The sequence below is a fragment of the Podarcis cretensis genome (genome assembly GCF_951804945.1).
Source record: "Podarcis cretensis genome assembly, chromosome: 7".
Taxonomy (NCBI): Eukaryota; Metazoa; Chordata; class Lepidosauria; order Squamata; family Lacertidae; genus Podarcis; species Podarcis cretensis.
In genome coordinates, this window is record NC_137176.1 from 86,551,417 (window position 1) to 86,573,053 (window position 21,637).

The 21,637-nt window shown below is 41.3% G+C and overlaps 3 protein-coding genes across 3 annotated transcripts; all 3 read left to right on the forward strand.

The window, feature by feature from the left end:
- Nucleotides 1-257: 257 nt before the first annotated feature.
- On the forward strand, nt 258-10,921 carry LOC307219531 (mas-related G-protein coupled receptor member H-like; the record flags this gene model as incomplete). Its single annotated transcript, XM_079982790.1, has 3 exons — nt 258-306; nt 7,944-8,214; nt 10,178-10,921. Exons 2-3 carry the CDS (start codon nt 7,987-7,989, stop codon nt 10,919-10,921), a joined length of 972 nt encoding a protein of 323 aa, XP_079838916.1. The 5' UTR covers nt 258-306; nt 7,944-7,986.
- Nucleotides 1,463-2,431, forward strand: LOC307220487 (mas-related G-protein coupled receptor member H-like; the record flags this gene model as incomplete). The annotated part of the gene is made up of 1 exon (XM_079984493.1): nt 1,463-2,431. The coding sequence occupies one exon, from the start codon at nt 1,463-1,465 to the stop codon at nt 2,429-2,431; it is 969 nt and encodes a 322-aa protein (XP_079840619.1).
- Nucleotides 10,922-13,762: 2,841 nt separating the features above from the next.
- LOC307220465 (mas-related G-protein coupled receptor member H-like) lies at nt 13,763-21,045 on the forward strand. Its single transcript, XM_079984459.1, has 2 exons — nt 13,763-13,872; nt 19,774-21,045. Exons 1-2 carry the CDS (start codon nt 13,845-13,847, stop codon nt 20,805-20,807), a joined length of 1,062 nt encoding a protein of 353 aa, XP_079840585.1. The 5' UTR covers nt 13,763-13,844; the 3' UTR covers nt 20,808-21,045.
- The last annotated feature ends 592 nt before the right edge of the window (nt 21,046-21,637 follow it).

Consider the following 21,637-nt stretch of genomic DNA (forward strand, 5'->3'; position numbering starts at 1 on the left):
ACTGATTAAGCAAAAATGAAGGCAAACAGGCAGATTGCAGCACATCTTGTCATGAGCTCTTAAATGCATTGAATGTTTCCTCAAGACTTGGGAGTTGCATTGGTGTCTGCAAATCTTCCAGCACAGGATTATTTACTTCTGGTTCTCTCTCTATCTCAATATCTGATCCAACGTTAGTCACAGGTAAGCAAAAAGTTAGAATTTCTTCGCTTTGAAGAGCAGAAAGAGGAGTAATTGGTGTGGCAAAATTAGGCACCGATGATGATGATGATTGACAAGCACAGCTTCAACCCCTGGGGTTAAAAGGTTCAAAGATAACACCACTGTGAAATATTCTGTATGAGGTTTTAGGAACAGAAAAGTATAGGAAGCTGCCTTCTAATAAATAGATTCAGTCCATTTATTTATTTACACCCACCTTTACTCCAAGGAGTTCAAGGTGGTGTACATAGTGTGTCCTGCTCCTCTGTTTATCCTCACAACAAACCTGTGAGGTAGGTCAGGCTGAGGAACTCTGGTTTGAAGTTATCCAGTGAGTTTTATCTCTGTGCGGGAATTTGAACACTGGTCTCCCAGATCTTACTCCAAAATTGGAATCACAATGCCACATTGGCTCTTTCCAACTTGCCCAGTATTGCTTTACATTGTTTCATTGCAGGGGGTTGGACTAGATAACCCGTGGGTTCCTTCCAACTCTAAGATTCTATGGTTGTGTGACTCTGGATGACAGCACTTCTCAAGGGTTTCAGACAAGGGTCTGCCCTAATGGTTGATGCCAGGGATGGAACCCTTTTGCACAGGAGGCAGATGTTGCACCACAGAGCTATGTTCCTTGCCCTGGGAAGCATTTTTTACTTTGGGGAATATGGGGACCCTATCATAGAGAAGCTCTGAAACCCCAAATATATTCAGGTAGATGGAAGCCCCACTGGCCCCTTCAAAAGGTAAAGGGACCCCTGACCATTAGGTCCAGTCGTGACCGACTCTGGGGTTGTGGCGCTCATCTCACTCTATAGGCTGAGGGAACCGGTGTACACCTTCTAGGTCATGTGGCCAGCTTGACTATGCTGCTTCTGCCATTTACCTTCCCGCCGCAGTGGTACCTATTTATCTACTTGCACTTTGATGTTCTTTCGAATTGCTAGGTTGACAGGAGCAGGGACCGAGCAACGGGAGCTCACCCCATCATAGGGATTCAAACCGCCGACCTTCTGATCGGCAAGTCCTAGGCTCTGTGGTTTAACTCACAGAACCACCCGTGTCCCTTTACCTGGCAATTAAAGAGCAAGTCATTTCACCTTAACCACCCACTCCAAAATAGCTACAAAGTATGAAAGACTAATCTCCAAAGCTTTAGCTTTTTTATTTGCTTATTTCTGTTAGTAAACATTAATTCTACTGTTCTCTAAATTCTTCCAGCAGGAAAACACCGAACAAAGTAGAAAAGCAAAGATTGATCACGATGGTAAATTACACCCTCCCATCACTGTCCCCAATGAATGCTGGAGAGGAATATTACGGAATGGACAATGAAACTGTTCTCTCTAACGATAGCTACACTGGTAATGATTCTGGATTGACATTAGGACATTATATATATTATTTATTTTGCTTTTTAATCAGCATTTTGGGGCTTTGGGGAAATGGGACTGTCATCTGGCTGCTTGGCTTCTGCATTAAGAGGACTTCTTTCACCACTTATATCCTGAACCTCTCCATGGCTGACTTTGGTTTACTGACAGTTACTCTTATTTTGGCTATATTGTTCCTGTTAGAAGTATATGTCCAGAAACACCTTCTGGACATTCTTTATCTTATCTTCATATTCTTGTACAGCATGGGTCAATTTCTGCTGACAGCTATCAGCATTGACAGGTGTGTGGCTGTCCTTTTCCCACTTTGGCATCGATGCCACCGACCACCAAATATGTCCACCACTGTGTGCACCTTAATATGGGTATTTTGTTTCCTTTCCCCTGCAATTCATCTCACACTCTCCCTGGCTAATTTACAATCTGGTGATATCCTTAACATTCAGTTTGTTGTGAATGGCTTCCTTTGTCCTTCACTCATGACTATCTCTGCTCTCCTCCTCTTCATCAAAGTCTGCTTTAAATCACAGCAGAGGAGGCAGGGTAAACTCATAGCAGCCATCTTGTTGGCTCTCCTCTTCTTCATCGTTTGTTCTTTTCCACTCAATGCCCTTTTCATCACTTTTTTTGTTCTTGATTCAGTGCCTTCTTCTTTCTTACACTATGCCTCCATACTTGCCTGTGTGAACAGCAGTGTTAACCCTTTGATTTATTTCCTGGTTGGAAGACAGAAGAGAGGCAGGTGTAGGCAGAGCATGAAAGCCACATTCCAGAATGTTTTCAAAGAGGATGAAAACCCTGCAGAAGCAGGGGAGATCTCTTTGGAAACTCAGTTATGATGGCTCAAAGATATTGCCAAAATATGTCTTTATCCTTGTGATTCTGATGACACAATCTAGTTCCCAATTTACAAATTTCTGTCTGTAACCTTCTTGACCTGTGCTCAGTGCTGGCTATTGATTTCAGAGTGTGCATAGAATCTCAGTCTTGAACACATGGATGGACTTGATGAATTTCTTATTATTCTTATTATTTTATAAATCTAGATAGTATACAACTATGGAGGAAGCCTGGGTCCATTCATGGGAAGAGCATTTAATGTATTCAGGGAGCTCTGAGCTTGCGGTTGGAGCTGCTGGGGAAAGATGTAGGCTGGGGTGGGAAAGTCGATTTGGCTGGCAGAAGGGAACCTCTACACACACTTTGAATGCCTTATGCAACAGCATTTTTGTTTTCAGTTCAGAACCTCCCTAGATCCTATATTACGACTACTTTTGTGCCTGCCTGAACAGCTTTGTTAACCCTTTGATGTATTTCCCTGTTGGAAGACAGGAGATTATAAATGGTGTTCGTGATTTTAAAGAGTGGCAAAAAGTAATTCCAAGATTTACCGTAACTGGCAAGGAAAGAAACTAAGAATAAAATTTAAATTACTTACAGATACCAAAGAGAGAGGAGGTTTCTCTCTACCAGATTTGAAAGTGTATTACGAAGCTTCTTACCTTTGTTGGTTAAGGGATTGGATATTGTTAAAAAATACAGCTCTATTAGATCTGGAAGGATTTGATAAGAGATTTGGGTAACATGCATATTTTTGTTATGAGAAGGCAAAAGTCCATAAAGGTTTTCTGAACCACATAATTCAAAATCAATATATGAGGTGGTGAATAGATATAAGACTTAATAGAATGTAAAACACCATGGTGGCTGCTGCCGTTAGAGGCAACAACTATTTAAAAAAGTTAAATATGGTTGGGGGAATGGGCCACCTATGGAGATTTAGTGATGGAGATGGATAACCAGAGGAAACTAAAACCTTATGAGGAAATAAAAAAACCTGGGAAATGATTGGCTGCATTATCGTCAAGTAAATGAAGTGTTTAAAGAAGACAACAAGAAAAATGGATGTGAATATATAAGATCTAGGTTTAAACTGGATTTATTAAGTAATAAAGTAAAAATGTTCTCAAAAATGTAAAAGTTACTTTTGGAATGGCATACGAAAGATGAAGAAGCTAAATCCGTAATGATACATTGGACCAAAGATATTGGGCATAACATACTTTTAGAAGATTGTGAAAGATTGTGAAAAAATAAAAAAAAAATACTGTATGCAGTTTCCTCAAAGAAAATGTAATGAAAATGATGAATAGATGGTATTTAACGTCAGTGAAACTAGCAAAAATGTATGGAACAAATAACCAATGTTGGAAATGTAAAGAAAAAGATGGTACCTTTTATCATGTGTTGGGTGTGTAAGGAGGTGAAGGCTTTCGGGGAAATGATATATAATGAACTTTAAAAAATGTTGAAATATACCTTTATTTTTTAAAAAAACCCAGAAGCCTTCTTATTAGGTATTGTGGGTAGAGAAATACACAAGCAAGATAAAACTTTTTTTATATATGCAACAACTGCAGCAAGAATATTATTAGCCCAAAGATGAAAACAACAAGAGATATCAACGAAAGAAGAGGCAGTTTTCAAGGGGAAAATTGTGACTTAAAACAACAGCAGGCATTTGAGTAAAGCAGGGATGCAGGGAACAGAGAGGAGGGAAATGGCAATTTTAAATAAAGCAGTGGTTTGAGTTAAATACCTTCAAGCACTGGTATATTTGAGGGTGCTGCATCCTTTGGGGAATCTGATATGAGGAAAGTGGAGGTTTTTAAAAATGGCAGAGTTTTGAGTAGCTAGAAGGGGGTGACATGTGGGAGTGGGGGACAATCTACAGGAAATTGCCACTTTTCAGAAGAAACTTCTCATGGCTCTTATGCTACTGTATCCATTGGCAGCAATATTCCCTGTGATTTTTGTACTTTTTTGTATATACATTACTATGTTAACCAAGATAGAAGCATAAAGGTAAAGGTAGCCCTGCCCGTACGGGCCAGTCTTGACAGACTCTGGGGTTGTGCGCCCATCTCACTTAAGAGGCCAGGGGCCAGCGCTGTCCGGAGACACTTCCGGGTCACGTGGCCAGCGTGACATCGCTGCTCTGGCCAGAGCCAGAGCCAGAGCCAGAGCCGCACACGGAAACGCTGTTTACCTTCCCGCTGGTAAGCGGTCCCTATTTATCTACTTGCACCCGGAGGTGCTTTCGAACTGCTAGGTTGGCAGGCGCTGGGACCGAGCAGCGGGAGCGCACCCCGCCGCAGGGATTCGAACCGCCGACCTTTCGATCGGCAAGCCCTAGGCGCTGAGGCTTTAACCCACAGCGCCACCTGCGTCCCAAGATAGAAGCATACTATGCTATTAATCAATAAATGAATATCACTCAATCAAGTCACAGAGTTGTTAGCTGTTTCCCGCTTCCCGATGACCAGGAAATCAACTTTTCTCAAGAGTACTTTCTACAACAGTGAGACTTAAGACAGCAACAACCTCCTCCTAATTTTGCTGACGGCTGTCTAGATCACCAGTAAAGAAACACTTTCTTCTTGTCACAAGATGTTGGCAAACTGATTAAGTGCAGATGAAGAGGAGAGGATAATTTACAGGACATTTTGAATTCAGCTTCGTCAGACTTACAAGTTTTCCTTGCGACTTGGGCATTGCATTGATTTTGGCAAATCCTTCAATTGCCTACTTTCCCCAGCACAGGCCACTCTTACTCCTGCTTCCTGCCGCTCATGATATCTGAGCCACAGATTCTCACAGGTATGTGAACATATTTGATCTTCAAGGGTAGCAGGAGAGCCGTTGCTCTGTGGGATAATTAGCAAGCATTTTACACACTGACAGGAACAGAGTTATAGGGATCCCAAGTGGCAGGCTAGGAAAGAATGAGTTCTGGAGATCTCAGTGCCTTAGTAGCTTAAGGTCTAGCACTACGATTTTGAATGTCCCTCAAAGCCCCTTCTGATGTTTGGCCCAAATCAACAGTAAACAGCAAGTTTTCATGGGGAAAAGCAATGGAACAAAATAATAACCTCTCATATCCTTGCATAGAAATCACAGTTCAAGGTATGTTATAGAGTTATACATAGAGTTTTGTATCCAAAATCTGATGCTGATTGGTTTGCATGCAGAAGATTCCAGATTCAGTCTCTGCCGGGTAGGGCTAATTCAAATTCTGTTAAAATGTTCATATCTGCTAGTTGGTGTTCCAATAAGTCATGGGCAGGTTTCTTTTTTCTCTGTCTAGATACTTCAGCAATCCCCTGTGTGTTCAGGAAATGAACCTATAACACACACACACACACACACACACACACACACACATATTCAAAAAAAAGAAGAAAAGTAAACACTTATCAATGTCTCCAGAGACATATGCACTTTATGCTTGCAGGTGTTTTGAGGGCTCTTGTTCATCTGCAGAGCTTTGGCTTAGCGTGCAGAAAGTCCTGGATTCACTCAGTGGCAGCTCCAGGTAGGGACAGGAATGATACCTGTATATATCTCTGCTGGTCATTGTCAGCAATCTGAGCTAGGTAGAACAATGGTCTTGTCTTGTACAAGGCAGTTTTTTATATTTATTTATTCAGAGTTTTGAACGTATGCATGGCTTGAGAATGGATGTGTGTATGGTTGGGCTGGATACCAACACAGACTGAAGGAGAGATGAAGACAAAGGAGTCCAGAAGCTTCACCATAAAGGTCGCCTTTGAGGAGGAGCATGAAGGAAAAGAAATATGTGAGGACATCAAAGGGGGGGGGAGGGAGCAAGAAGAAAGGATGTGAAGTGTTAGTGCTGGTGCAAGACATTTTGCTGCCTGAAGCAGAGGAGAAAATGTACTCACAAACCCTTGCTGCACCCTTTCCTGCCTTCATCCTTCCCATTCCCCCCATTCTGCCATGAGAAGGGCCTTCCTTACCTTCCTGCACTCTCTCCTGCCATGCATAGAATTTTTGTAGCTTGCATCTGGGAGGAAAGAGACTTGAGAGATTCCAAGCAACCTACTTTTATCCAAAGATGACTCTCTGCTTACAAGTGGGAGTAGATTGGCTATATGTATTCCCTTCTATGAGGTTTCCCATAAAAAATGAGGTCCTCTTGCTGGAAAAAGGTTCTGTATCCCTACTGTAACATCATACTGCTCTTTCCAGCCCATTAGTTGGGCTTTCTTTTCCCGGGTGTATTGGAAATCTCCTGCGTTGGGAGCAAAGTGCTTCTCAGTGCTTAAAACTTACTTGCAGGCTTTTGAATTGTAATGGAGCCTTTCAAAGCACATTTGTATATTTTACAAATGGAGCTGTTAGTGTACATGATCACAATCCCCTAAAGACTACATTGACAACCCAGTGACAATTGTTTTTCTCCTGTCACATGACACTGGCAAACTGATTAACCATAAATGAAGGCAAGCAGGCACATTCCAGCACATCTTGTCATGAGCTCTTAAATGTATTGAATGTTTCCTCAAGACTTGGGAGTTGCATTGGTGTCTGAAAATTTTCAAGCACAGGATTATTTTCTTCTGGTTCTCTCTCTATCACATTATCTGATCCAACGTTAGTCACAGGTAAGCAAAAAGCTCAAGTTAGAAATTCTTCACTTGCAGGAGCAAAAAGACGAGTTATTGGTGTCGCAGAATTAAGCATTGATAATGATGATGATTGACAAGCACAGCTTCGATCCCTGGGGTTAAAAAATTAAAAGATAACTCAGCTGTGAAAGGTTCTGTATGAGTTTTAAGGAACAGAAAAGTATAGGAAGCTGCCTCCTAAATTTAGTCCATTTATTTATTTATACCCAGCTTTCCTCCAAGGCGTTCAGGGTGGTATACACAATTCGTCATGCTCCTCTTTTTATCCTCACAACAAACCTGTGTCAGGCTGAGGAACTCTGGTTTGAGGTTATCCAGTGAGTTTTATGTCTGTGTGGGAATTTAAATGCTGGTCTCCCAGATCTTACTCCAAAATTGGAATCACAATGCCACATTGGCTCTTTCCAACTTGCCCAGTATTGCTTTACATTGTTTCATTGCAGGGGGTTGGACTAGATAACGCTTGGGTCCCTTCCAACTCTAAGATTCTATGGTTGTGTGACTCTGGCTGACAGCACTTCTCAAGGGTTTCAGACAAGGGTATACGCTCATTGTTGGTGTCAGGGATGGAATCCTTCAACACAGGAGGCAGATGTTGCATCACAGAGCTATGTTCCTTGCCCTGAGGAGCATTTTTACTTTGGGGAATATGGGAACCCTATCATAGAGATGCTCTGAAACCCCAAATATATTCAGGTAGCTGCAAGCCCCACTGGCCCCTTTACCTGGCAATTAAAGAGCAAGTCATTTCACCTTAACCACCCACTCCAAAATAACTACTAATCTCCAAAGCTTTAGCTTTGTCTTTGCTTATTTTCGTTAGTAAAGACTAATTCTACCATTCTCTAAATTCTTCCAGCAGGAAAACACCGGACAAAGTAGAAAAGCAAAGATTGATCACGATGGTCAATTACACCCTCCCATCACTGTCCCCAATGAATGCTGGAGAGGAATATTACGGAACGGACCATGGAACTGTTTTCTCTAACAATAGCTACACTGGTAATCATTCAGGATTGACATTAGGACAGTATATGTATATATATATTTGCTTTTTAATCAGCATTTTGGGACTTTGGTGGAATGGGACTGTCATCTGGCTGCTTGGCTTCTGCACAGACACTGTCACAGTAAATAAATCCATCCGGTTTTACCCCAATCAGAAACCCTGGATGAATAGAGAGGTCCAATGCCTGTTGCGGGAAAGAAACAGGGCTTTCAGGTCGGGCGAGGTGCAGCTTTACAGTGTGGCAAGAGCAAACTTGAAGAGGGGTATTCGACGGGCGAAACTGGATTATAGACAGAGGATTGAGGATAATTTAAGGAGCAACAACACAAGACAGATGTGGCAGGGGATTCAGCATATTACCAACTATAAACCTAACCTTGGTGCTGTCGACGGTGACCCTTTGCTGGCGGAGGAGCTTAACCTCTTCTTTGCTCGCTTCGAGAGGGAGCCACCTGAGACGTCGGTATTACAGCCACCAGCCCATAGGGGCCCCTCATTCACTGTAGAGGAGCACGAGGTGAGACAGGTATTGAGGATGGTGAATCCGAGGAAGGCTGCTGGACCTGATGGCATCACTGGAAAGGTGTTGAAGGGCTGTGCGGATCAGCTGGCGAGGGTCTTTACTAAGATCTTCAACAAGTCCTTACACCAGTCTATTGTCCCACCCTGCCTGAAGTCGTCAACTATTGTTCCTCTGCCTAAAAAACCCACAATCAGTAGTTTGAATGACTACAGACCAGTTGCACTGACTCCAATCATCATGAAGTGCTTTGAGAAACTGGTGCGCCGTCACATTATTTCCTGTCTTCCACCAATTTTTGACAACTACCAGTTTGCATACAGGGCAAATAGATCCACAGAAGACGCTATCACCACCACTCTCCATGCTGCTCTGTCCCATCTGGAGCAGCCGGGGAGTTATGTGAGGCTGCTGTTTGTGGATTTTAGCTCTGCTTTTAACACTATCCTCCCCCATAGACTGGTGTCCAAGCTAGAGGCGATTGGACTCTCCAACTCCACCTGTCTCTGGGTTTTGGATTTTTTGTCAGAACGTTCTCAGAGGGTTAGAGTAGGGTCACATATGTCCAAAGCCCTTAGCCTTAACACCGGCTCACCACAGGGTTGTGTGTTGAGTCCCCTGCTCTTTACTCTCTATACGTATGACTGTACAGCCATCTATTCCAGCAACAAAATCATCAAGTTTGCTGATGACACTACGGTGGTGGGGCTCATTTCAGGAGGGGATGAGTCCGCCTATCGGGACGAGGTGGAGCGGCTCTGTGTTTGGTGTGGAGAGAACAATCTGGCTCTTAATACAGCTAAGACCAAGGAATTGGTGATGGATTACAGGACAAAAAAGGCGGTCATTCAGCCCTTGTATATCAACGGGGAACGGGTGGAGAGGGTGGCGGAATTCAGGTTTTTGGGAGTGACTATCGATCAGGGCATGACTTGGAGCGCAAATACCACTGCTCTGGTGAAGAAGGCTCAGCAGAGAATTTATTTCCTCAGACTTTTAAAGAAGAACAATCTGAGTGAGAAACTGCTGGTGTCCTTCTACCGAGGCTCCATAGAGAGCATTCTCACATACTGTATTTGTGCTTGGTTCTCCAGTTGTACAGCTAGGGAGAAGAAGGTGCTCCAGAAGGTCATAACCACAGCCCAAAGGATTATTGGTCATCCTCTCCCATCTTTGGAAGAACTGTACGGTTCCCGTTGTCTTAGGAAAGCAAACAACATCCTGCAGGATGCATCTCACCCGGGATACAGTCTGTTTGCACTACTGCCTTCTGGCAGGAGATATAGAAACATCAAGTCAAGGACAAATAGACTGAAAAATAGTTTCTATCCAAGAGCTGTGGCCTTTTTGAATGCTGTAACTCGATAGTGTGACCTGGGAGTTTGATGGGTGTGGGTGTGGGTGTGGCTGGAATGTGGTTTGTTTGGTTGTTGTTGCTGTTTTGCTTTTGTTGTTTTTTTTTTTTAAGGGATGACATCCAATTTCGTTGCACTGTGCAATGTTGCACTTGTGTAATGACAATAAAGAATCTATCTATCTATCTATCTATCTATCTATCATTAAGAGGACTTCTTTCACCACTTACATCCTGAACCTCTCCATGGCTGACTTTGGTTTACTGACAGTTAATCTTATTTTGTATATATTGTCCCTGTTAGAAGTATCTGTCCTCAAACACCTTCTAGTATACATTCTTATTCTCATGTTCCTGTTCTACGGCACAGGTCAATTTCTGCTGACAGCCATCAGCATTGATAGGTGTGTGGCTGTCCTTTTCCCACTTTGGCATCGATGCCATCGACCACCAAATATGTCCACCGCTGTTTGTGCCTCAATATGGGTACTTTCTTCTATTTTCCCTGCAATTGACTTCACTCTCCTTCTGGCTGATTTAAATGTTTCTAACATACTGGGCATTCATCTTATTGTAAATGGCTTCCTTTGCCTCCCCCTCATGACTGTCACCACTCTGATCCTTTTTGTCAGGGTCTGCTTTAAATCACACCAGAGGAGGAGGGGGAAACTTCTAATTATTGTCCTGCTTGCTCTCTTCTTCTTCATCATTTTTTCTTTTCCACTCAATGCCCTTTTCATCACTATTTATGTTCTTGATTCAGAACCTCCTTCTTTCTTAGAATATGCCTCCATACTCACCTGTGTAAATAGCTGTATTAACCCTCTGATTTATTTCCTGGTTGGAAGACAGAAGAGAGGCAGGTGTAGGCAGAGCATGAAAGCCACATTCCAGAATGTTTTCAAAGAGGATGAAAACCCTACAGAGCCAATGGAGATGTCTTTGGAAACTTAGTTATGATGGCTCAAAAATATTTCCAAAATATGTCTTTATCATTGTGATTCCAATGATACAATCTAGTTCCCAATTTACAAACTTGTGCTCAGTGCTGGCTATTGATTTCAGAGTGTGCATAGAATCTCAGTCTTGAACACATGGATGGACTTGATAAACTTCTTATTATTCTTATTATTTTATAAATCTAGATAGTATACAACTATGAAAGAAGCCTGGGTCCATTGATGGGAAGAGCATTTAATGTATTCAGGGAGCCCTGAGCTTGAGGTTGGAGCTGCTGGGGAAAGATGTAGGCTGGGGTGGGAAAGTCGATTTGGCTGGCAGAAGGGAACCTCTACACACACTTTGAATCCCTTATGCATCAGCATTTTTTATTTCAGTACAGAACCTCCCTAGATCCTATATTATGAAAACTTTTGTGAGTGCCTGAACAGCTGTGTTAACCCTTTAATTTATTTCCCTGTTGGAAGACATAGGAGATTATAAAAGGTGTTTGTGATTTTTAAAGAGTGGCAAAAATTAATTACATTTATCTGGCAAGGAAAGAAACCAAGAATAAAATTTAAATTAATTACAGATACCAAAGAAAGAGGAGGTTTCTCCCTACCAGATTTGAAAGTGTATTATGTAGCTTCTTACCTTTGTTGCTTAAGGGATTGAATATTGTTTAAAAATACAGATCTATTAGATCTGGAAGGATTTGATAATAGATTTGGGTGGCACACATATTAATGGTATGAGAAGGTAAAATCCATAAAGATTTTCTGAACCACATAATTCGAAAATCAATATATGATGTGTTGAATAGATATAAGATTTAATAGAATGTAAAACACCATGGTGGCTGTTGCCGTTAGAGGCAACAACTATAAAAAAGTTAAATATGGGGGGGAATGGGCCACCTATGGAGATTTGGTGATGGAGATGGATAACCAGTAGAAACTAAAACCTTATGAGGAAACAAAAAAACCTGGTAAATGATTGGCTGCATTATCATCATATAAATGAAGTGCTTAAAGAAGACAACAAGAAAAATGGATGTGAATATATAAGATCTATGTTTGAATTGGAATTTCTACGCAATAAAGTAAAAATGTTGTCAAAAATGTAAAAGTTACTTTTGGAATGGCATACGAAAGATGAAGAAGCTAAATTTGTAATGAGACATTGGGGCAAGGATATTGGGCATAACATACTTTTAGAAGATTGTGAAAGATTGTGAAAAGATGAAATAAATTTTACTGCATGCAGTTTGCTGAAATAAAATGTAATGAAAATGATGTACAGTGGTACCTCGGGTTACATATGCTTCAGGTTACATATGCTTCAGGTTACAGACTCCGCTAACCCAGAAATAGTACCCCAGGTTAAGAACTTTGCTTCAGGATGAGAACAGAAATTGTGCTTAACCTGAGAAAAAGTACTTAACCTGAGGTACCACTGTATAGATGGTATTTAACGCCAGTGAAAATAGAAAAAATGTATGGAACAAATAACCAATGTTGGAAAAGTAAAGAAAAAGATGGTACCTTTTATCATATGTGGTATGTGTGTAAGTAGGTGAAGGCTTTCTGGGAAATGATATATAATGAACTTTAAAAAATGTTGAAATATACATTTAAAAAAAAAAAACAAAAAAAAAAAACCAGAAGCCTTCTTAATAGGTATTGTAGGTAGAGAAATACATAAGCAAGATAAAACATTGTTTTTATATGCAACAACTGCAGCAAGAATATTATTAGCCCAAAGATGGAAACAAGAAGAGATACCAACAAAAGAATGGGCACTTTTCAAGTGGGATATGGTGACTTAAAACAACAGCAGACATTTGAGTAAAGCAGTGATGGAGGGAACTGAGAGGGGGGAAAGTGGCAATTTCAAATAAAGCAGCAGTTTGAGTTAAATACCTTCAAGCACTGGTATATTTGAGGATGCTGCATCCTTTGGGGAATCTGATATGAGGAAAGTGGAGGTTTTAAGAAATGGCAGAGTTTTGAGTTGTTAGCAGGGGGTGACATGTGGCAGTGGGGAAAATCTACAGGAAATCACCACTTTCCAGAAGAAACGTCTCATGGCTCTTATGTTACTGTATCCACTGATTGCAATATTCCCTGTGTTTTTGTACTTTTTGGTATATACATTATTATGTTAACCAAATTGAGCATGGAAAGATTGAAGCATAAGGTAAAGCTAAAGGGACCCCTGACCGTTAGGTCCAGTCGTGGCTGGTGCTCATCTCTCTTTATTGGCCAAGGGAGCCGGCATACAGCTTCAGGGTCATGTGGCCAGCATGACTAAGCCACTTCTGGCAAACCAGAGCAGCGCACAGAAACGCCATTTTCCTTCCTGCTGAAGCGGTACCTATTTATCTACTAGAACTTTGACGTGCTTTCGAACTGCTAGGTTGGCAGAAGCAGGGACCGAACAATGGGAGCTCACCCCGTCGCAGGGATTCGAACCGCCGACCTTCTGATCGGCAAGTCTAGGCTCTGTGGTTTAACCCACAATGCCACCTGCGTCCCAGATAGAAGCATACTATGCTATTAATAAATAAATGAATATCACTCAATCCAGTCACAGAGTTGTTAACTGCTTCCCGCTTCCCAATGACTAAGAAACCACTTTTTTTCAAGAGTACTTTCTACAACAGTGAGTCTTAAGGCGGCAACAAACTCCTCCTAATTTTGCTGATGGCTATCTTGATCACCAGTAAAGAAACAGTTTCTTCTTGTCACAAGATGTTGGCAAACCGATTAAGCGCAGATGAAGAGGAGAGGATAATTTACAGGACATCTTGAAGTCAGCTGGGTCAGTCTTACAAGTTTTTCTTGCGACTTGGGCATTGCATTGATTCCTGCAAATCCTTCGATTGCCTACTTTCCCCACCACAAAACGCTCTTACTCCTGCTTCCTGCTGCTCATGATATCTGAGCCACAGATTCTCACAGGTATGTGAACATATTTCATCTGCAGGGGTGGCAGGAGTTATAGGGATCCCAGGTGGCAGGTCTAGGAAAGAATGAGTTCTGGAGATCTCAGTGCCTGATAGACTTAGTAGCTTCAGGTCCAACACTAAGGCTTTGAATGTCCCTTCCAAAACCCTACTGATGTTTGTCCCCAATCAACAGCAAATACAGTGTTTCCTCGGGTTACATACGGTTCAGGTTACAGACTCCGTTAACCCAGAAATAGTGCTTCAGGTTAAGAACTTTGCTTCAGGATAAGAACAGAAATCAGGCTCCAGTAGTGTGGCAGCAGCAGGAGGCACCATTAGCTAAAGTGGTGCTTCAGGTTCAGAACAGTTTCAGGTTAAGAACGAACCTCTGGAATGAATTAAGTACTTAACCCGAGGTACCACTGTAGCAGGTTTTCATGGGAATAAGCAATGGCACAAAAGAATCACCTCTCATATCCTTGCATAGAAATCACAGTTCAAATGTAAGTGTGGATTTTGTATCCAAAATTTGAGGCTGAGTGGTTTGCATGCAGAAGATTCCAGATTCAGTCTTTGTCAGGTAGGGCTGGGAATGACACTGTCTGAAATGTGAGGATCTATTACCAGTCTTTTGAGGATGTTTTCCCTAGCTCAGTAGGTATTACTAAACTAGCTCAACAAATGATCTGAATTGGTGTAAGCCAACTTCCTAGCTAAGTCAATATCAACCAACTTAAATAAGTCACAACCAAGTGCCTTGATTTCAGTGGGTCAATTCAGAGTATGGCTTAATCAAATAGCACCCAAAGTATTGGGTTACGCATATATCCATCCATGTCATTAGGGAAACATCAAATGGCAGAGTTCCTGGCAGAGCCTTAGCTGTGCATAATTATAAATGTGCCTGACTCTATGTACAAATTCAGCTGAATGTGCAGTCACCGTAAAGATCTGCTTTTACAATCCTGCCCCCTCCTATGCACTTATATGCATGGTCTTTTAGGGGAAGAGGACTAATATGACACATCGTCATATATTCAATTAAATAAGTTCATCCAGTTTAATGTCCCTCAGGAACCCTTCCTCCAAAGATCTTCCTCTGCTCCTAAATCAAAAGAAAATTGAGACGTTCCTTGATTGATGTCAGTCAGCCACATATGCCCAACTATTGTAGCTGTACCTCTTGTTTCTTTTTTTCTTTTTTAAATTTATTTTTATCAGCAATTTCAACATAACAAATTATCAAACCATATAATCGCATACATTATTTTCCCCCTTCCCCCTCCCTTCGCTCCCCCACCAAAGTCCTCCCTCAGCTCCTCTCTCTGATTTCTCGGCGCATATTATTCTCTGAACGTTATAAAATTTTACATATCCTTACATTATCTGTCTAACATGTTATCAACCAATAAATTTGTGTATGTTTATTCAAAACCTGCCAAGGAGTCCAGTTCATTTTGTTGTCTTTTTATATAATTTGTAAAAAAGCTCCCATTCTTCCTTAAAGCCACAGTTGTCCTTGTCCTGCAATTTACATGTCAGTTTAGCCAACTCTGCATATCTCATCAATTTTTCTTGCCACTGTTCTTTCGTTGGGATTTCCTCATTCTTCCATCCTTGTGCTATCAAGACTCTTGCTGCTGTTGTAGCATACATAAATAAATTCTTTGTCTTTATTGGCAGGTCTTTTCCTACAATCCCTAACAAAAATGCTTCTGGTTTCTTTACAAATGTCGTTTTAAACGTATTTTTTTTCAATTCATTGTATATCATTTCCCAATTTTTAAAAATTTCTCTACATTCCCACCATATATGATAAAAAGTCCCTTCTTTTTCTTTACATTTCCAACATATATTTGACCCTGTTTTATACATTTTTACGATCTGCACTGGTGTAATATACCATCTATACATCATTTTCATATAATTTTCTTTCAAGAGAGAACAATCTGTAAATTTCAAGTTTACCTTCCACAATTTTTCCCAGTCCTCAAATTGTATATTATGTCCTATATCCTGTGGCCATTTGATCATAACCGATTTGACCTCCTCATCTTTTGTTTCCCATTCTATCAAAATACCATATGCTTTCTTTAGCAGCTTCACTTCTTCTTCTATAACTTCCTTTTGAAATCTAGAAGTTGTGTAACTAAACCCTTTCTTATTATCTTCCTTGTATATCTCATGTAGTTGTCTGTAATGTGCTCTGGCCATTACTGATACAGAAGACCACATGTGACTGTCCAATCTACTTGCCGCATTATGTCCAGATGGCATTCACATAGTGAGCATAAAAGAAGCCTGTTGGAATGCAGAAAACCAGTGGGACATGGTTGACTACAGGTATAAACTTTACAGAAGGATGACCATGGTAAAACCCCCAAAAGGCACAGATGAAACATTCCCAGTATTTTTGTACTCTTTTTTGTACATCTGTTTTGATTCCGTTAACCAGATTGAGCATGGAAATATAGAAGCATGGTATGATTTTAATCAATAAATGAATTTCACTTGATTAAGTCACAGAGCCATTAGCCCTTCCCTACCACTTGCAAAATAACTTTTCCCAGTAATTTCTTTCTGCAAAACTGATACTTTTAGAGTGTAATCTCCACTTTAATTTCAGCAAACAGAACTCTGACACCATCAACATCACTTTATGTATTAATTTATCTATTTATTTATGATTTCTTTTTTTAAACATGATTTTAATTGAGTTTTCCAAAATTACATTTCGCATAAATTACACAAACTTCCTAACTACCATGTTACTCAAAGGAAGTATCGACCTCCCTCCCTGGATCCTGCCACCTGAGGTGGTCTCCTCAGCTTGCCTTGTGGGCAAGGCAATCCTGCTTCCGTCTAGAAGGACTCTTCAATCTGGCATCAAAGTTTGCTTTTAATGACACTCAGATTGTGCCTCTAAACATGAGTTGGTCTTTGCCAATGCAGATGTTTGCCCAGTCTGTGGAATAGCAAGGATTCAAAATCCAGCACTGCATACTTAACTGGATGTGATCTTTGCAGAGTCTTGCACTGCTAGAATTCCATATGTCTGTTGCAAAGTCTCACTGAGCGAATTTGACGATGGTGGTGAAGGAACATATCTGGTTTAGTGGCTTCCTTTAGAAAGCAGGAACAGAATGATGGACTAGATCTAACTCTGTTCTGCTCCAGAAAAGCTCTTCGTTTGTCATCAGGGACATAAGAAAGGAAAAACAAGTGTGGTTGCTTCCAGATGTTTTGGGCTATAACCCCACATGCCAGACTGTTGTAGCCTCAACAGCTGAATGGCTGACACAGATACTACTAACTACTTTTAGCAGAGGTGAATGATTTGGAAACAGAATTTTGAATCAATAAGAGGACAGAGGAGTGAATGAAGAGCTCCGTCCAGAGCAGAAAAAGTCGGTGTAGCCAAGTCAGGAGATGACCAGATGGTGAACTAAGTTTCAGCACTGGAGTTGGAGAAGAATGTAGGGCTTGTTTTCATGTTGTGCCAGAGGAAAAAACATAACTGATGGAACATGCAAAACCAAGTGAAGAAAAGAATGCAAAATAAAGCCCCATCCTTCATGTTGCCTTCTCTGTTGATGCTATCAGGACACACCAAAAGAAGGGAACAGCTGGAGAAGGCAAAAGAACCATCCATCCCGGCAACCTTTTCTCACAGTGGTCAAACAGATGTTTATGGGAAGCTTACAAGCAGGACCTGAGCACAACAGCTTTCCCCCCAGTTCTGATTTTCAGTGACTGGACTTCAGAGGCATACTGCCCCCCACACAGGAGGCAGAATATAAATTAATCATCCATTGATGTGTTCAGTCCTCTTTTAAAGTCATCCAAGTTGATGGCCATGAGTATATACTTTGGGAGCAGATTCCACGGTTTATCTATCTACTTTTCATAGAAGTATTTTCTTTTGTCTCACTTGAATTGTCCAGCATTCAGATGAACTAGATGGCCCTGAGTTCTAGTATTATAGGAGAGTGACAAAAATAATAATATGGCATTATAAATTATTATTATTATTATTATTATTATTATTATTATTATTATTAAAATTTGTATACTACCCTATACTCACCTATACCACCCTAAATTTTTACATTTGCTATAATATTGCATGCTCTTAGTGCTTTTTCGTACACCCATAATTTCCAGTTTCGTACATCCATAATTTCAGTTTCAGCATGAAAATTTAGAAGCTTTTTATGATTCTATTCAATAAATGCATTTCACCTGATCAATTCAGAGTCATTTTTTCCCTACTACTTGCAAGCCCACTTTTTGCAAGAGTGGTATTCTAGGGTATTGCAAAAAATAATCTCCTCCTAAATTTTCAGATGATTGTATTGGCAATCCAGTGAGAATCGTTTTTGTCTTGTCACTGGCAAACTGATTAAGCATAAATGAAGGCAAAGGGGCACATTGCTGTACATCTTGCCATGAGCTTTTAAATGCATTGAATGTTTCCTCAAGACTTGGGAGTGGCATTGATGTCTGCAAATCTTCTGGTTGTTTATTGCAGCACAGGAATATCTACTGCTGGTTTTTTCTCTCTCCATCATTATATCTGATGCAATGTTTGTCACAGGTAAGCGAAAAGCTCAAGTTAGAAATTCTTGCCTGCTTATGTCCACTTTTTACAATAAAATTAATACCTCTAGCCATCTCTTGCTTATCTCAGTAAACCAGTTTCACCCCTTTTTTTCATTTTGTTCTGTGTTCCCCATTTCTGTTTTGCCTTTTCCAGTAGGACAGGGAGTGCGCTGAGCCTGATGTTGTACTAAATCAAGCACTGAGAATCTCCAAACCCATGGACAAATCTAGTCCTCGCCAGGTTCCTAGTTTGGCCAGTGAAACTGCAAAAGAAAAACCAGGAGCCTTGGAGCAAGCTCCCCATTGTTCATTGGCAAGTGGAGATGGCTCCAATGCATGACCCAAAAATCTTTGTACCTCTATCAGCCAGGGGTGGGGAACCTCCAAGCGATGGGCCAAATATGGCCTGTCAACCTTCTGCATTTATGCCACAACAACAACAACAACAACATTTTATTTATACCCCACCCTCCCTGGCCAAAGCCCGGCTCAGAGTGGCTAACAATGGGAAAAACAGCACATTTTACATAAAATTACAGCTAATTAATTAAAAAAAAATTCTAAAATAAATTCAGAATCAAATTAATGGCAACCATTGGGCTAGAGGTCTGTGAGGATTACAGAAAGAGGGAGGGGGTCAGATTGTGCTTTGGCCAAAGGCCTGATGGTATAGCGCTGTCTTGAAGGCCCTGCGGAAAGATGTCAACTCCTGCAGGGCCCTAGTCTCTTGTGACAGAGTGTTCCACCAGATCGGGGCCACGGCTGAAAAAGCCCTATCTCTGGTTGAGGCCAGCCTAACCTCCCTGTGGCCCGGGATCTCCAAGATGTTCTTATCTGAAGACTGTAAGGTCCTCTGTGGGAAATACCATGAGAGGTGGTCCCATAGGTACGAGGGTCCTAGTTTGTGTGAGGAAAAAAAGGTAGAGCTTGACCAAAATGGGCTTAACTAACCATACATGCAAAGGGCCCTTGTGTAAATTCTGAAGCACCTGAGAACCACCTGTGATGGCTGGTGATTGAGAGGTGGACTAACCCCCCCCCATCCCTTGTAATCTTCTGTATCCAGGGGGGGGGGGCTATAAGGCAGGAGGCTCCGACCACTCCTCTTCATCCAGCCACTCCCTGACATTAGGTTTATTATTGTAGAGGTAGCTTGAACTGGAGATGAAACAGATGAGCCATTTCACCTTAAAAGTTAACTCATCATATTAACTCAAGAATTAACTCACAAAGACAAGGAAGAGTAGGCTGAAAAGCTTTACTTTCATCTTTATTCATTAACAAAGACTAATTCCACCCTCTCCACCCCCAGCAGACATATCTACACAAGAAGAAGCGCAACAGCAACAACTGAGTACAATGGCCAGTCTCAGCCCAATGGCCCTGTCTCCTTTCAGTGCTAAAGAAGACTATTATGAAGAAAACAATGCAACTTCCTTCTCCAACAATAGTAGTTATGATTATCCAGAATGGATTTTGGATATTTACCCAAATATATATATATATATATATTCTATACTCACAATTTTAATTTGCATTTTGGGGCTTTTAGGGAATGGGACTGTTGTCTGGCTGCTTAGCTTCTGCATTAAGAGGAACTCTTTCACCATTTACATCCTGAACCTCTCTGTTGCTGACTTGGGTGTAGTCACAGCTAACTTTTTTATGGAAATGATTTTGTTTGCAACAGGAGACTATTATGGACCTCTGTATGATTTTCTACAAGATGTCTTTCAATTAATGTACAGTGCTGGTCAATATCTACTGACAGCCATCAGCATTGACAGGTGTGTGTCAGTCCTTTTCCCAATTTGGCATCGATGCCGCCGGCCAGCAAATTTGTCCACCACTTTGTGTTCCGTAATATGGGTACTTTCTAGCCTTCTCTGTGGAATTAACGTTGCCCTCCGCCTGACTGAAAATGTGCACAGTTATAGCATGAAACATTACCAGTATGCTGTGAACGGCATTCTTTGCCTCCTGCTCATGACTATCTCAACTCTAATTCTCTGCCTCAAGGTCTCCTTCAAATCGCAACAGCGAAGTCGGGGTAAAACTCAAATAGCCATCTTGCTTGCTCTTCTTTTCTTCATCATTTTTTCGTTTCCACTGAATGCCTATTACATCAGCCCTTATGTTTTTGATTCAGCATCTCCCCTTTCTTCAATTTATGTCTACTTATTTGCCTGCCTGAACAGCAGTGTTAACCCTTTGATCTATTTCCTGGTTGGGAGACAGAAGAGAGGCAGACATAAGAAGAGCATGAAAGCCATACTCCAGAATGTTTTCAAGGAGGAGGAAAGCTCAACAGAGGAAGCAGAGATCTCTGTTGAAACAAAGTGCTGATGGTCCCAAAAGACCATCACTTTTATCTAGTTTATACTATGACATTCTAGATTCTACTAAGCAAATGTTCATAACTTCAGGTTGCATTTCTTGTAGCCTACTTAATTTGTATTCAGTATTCATATCTTGCTTGTGCTTATACAGATGTGGTTGCAGTCTTTTCCGGTGATTGAAGACAGTTCTGAAAGCATTTGGCACAAACTCCACTAATACGGTGAAAATTATTTTGACTTGGAATCATAGAATCACGGAAATGTAGAGGTGGAAGGGACCTGAAGAGACATTTAGTTCAATCCCTGCAAAGCCACCATATGCCTTCTGAATTCCACTTTTTTTGGGGGGAGGGGGGGTTACCTTGAAAAATGAAAACCCTGGAACATGAAGAAGTTTCCTGTGCCACCTACTACTGTACTGCAACCTTGCAAAATCTTCCTTCCTGGATAGATACTTATGGGTGGGGAGTTCCATGTTGTGAGCTCATCAACAGAGAATGAGCAGAGCTCTTTATTGAAGTAGGAGGGCTTTAGTCAGTTGAGGTTGGAAGATTTGGAGAGGAAGAGATAATGACCGCTCCCCACTTAAAACGGGGGACGCCCTTTGCGTGGACGCATGCAGCCCTGGATCTGGAGTGGCCCCATCAGCATAGGCTTTCCCTTCCCTCAGGTGGGATACCTGGAGGTCCCCGCCTACCCCAGTGAGTTGTCCAATCCCTCCTGGGGGAAGCGTTGCCAGGGAAACCAGGCCAGGTAGGGGGAGGGATTACCTGCCCACACAATAGAGGGTGGATCTTAATTGGTAATCCTCATCTTCCTCTTTGCGGCGGCGATACC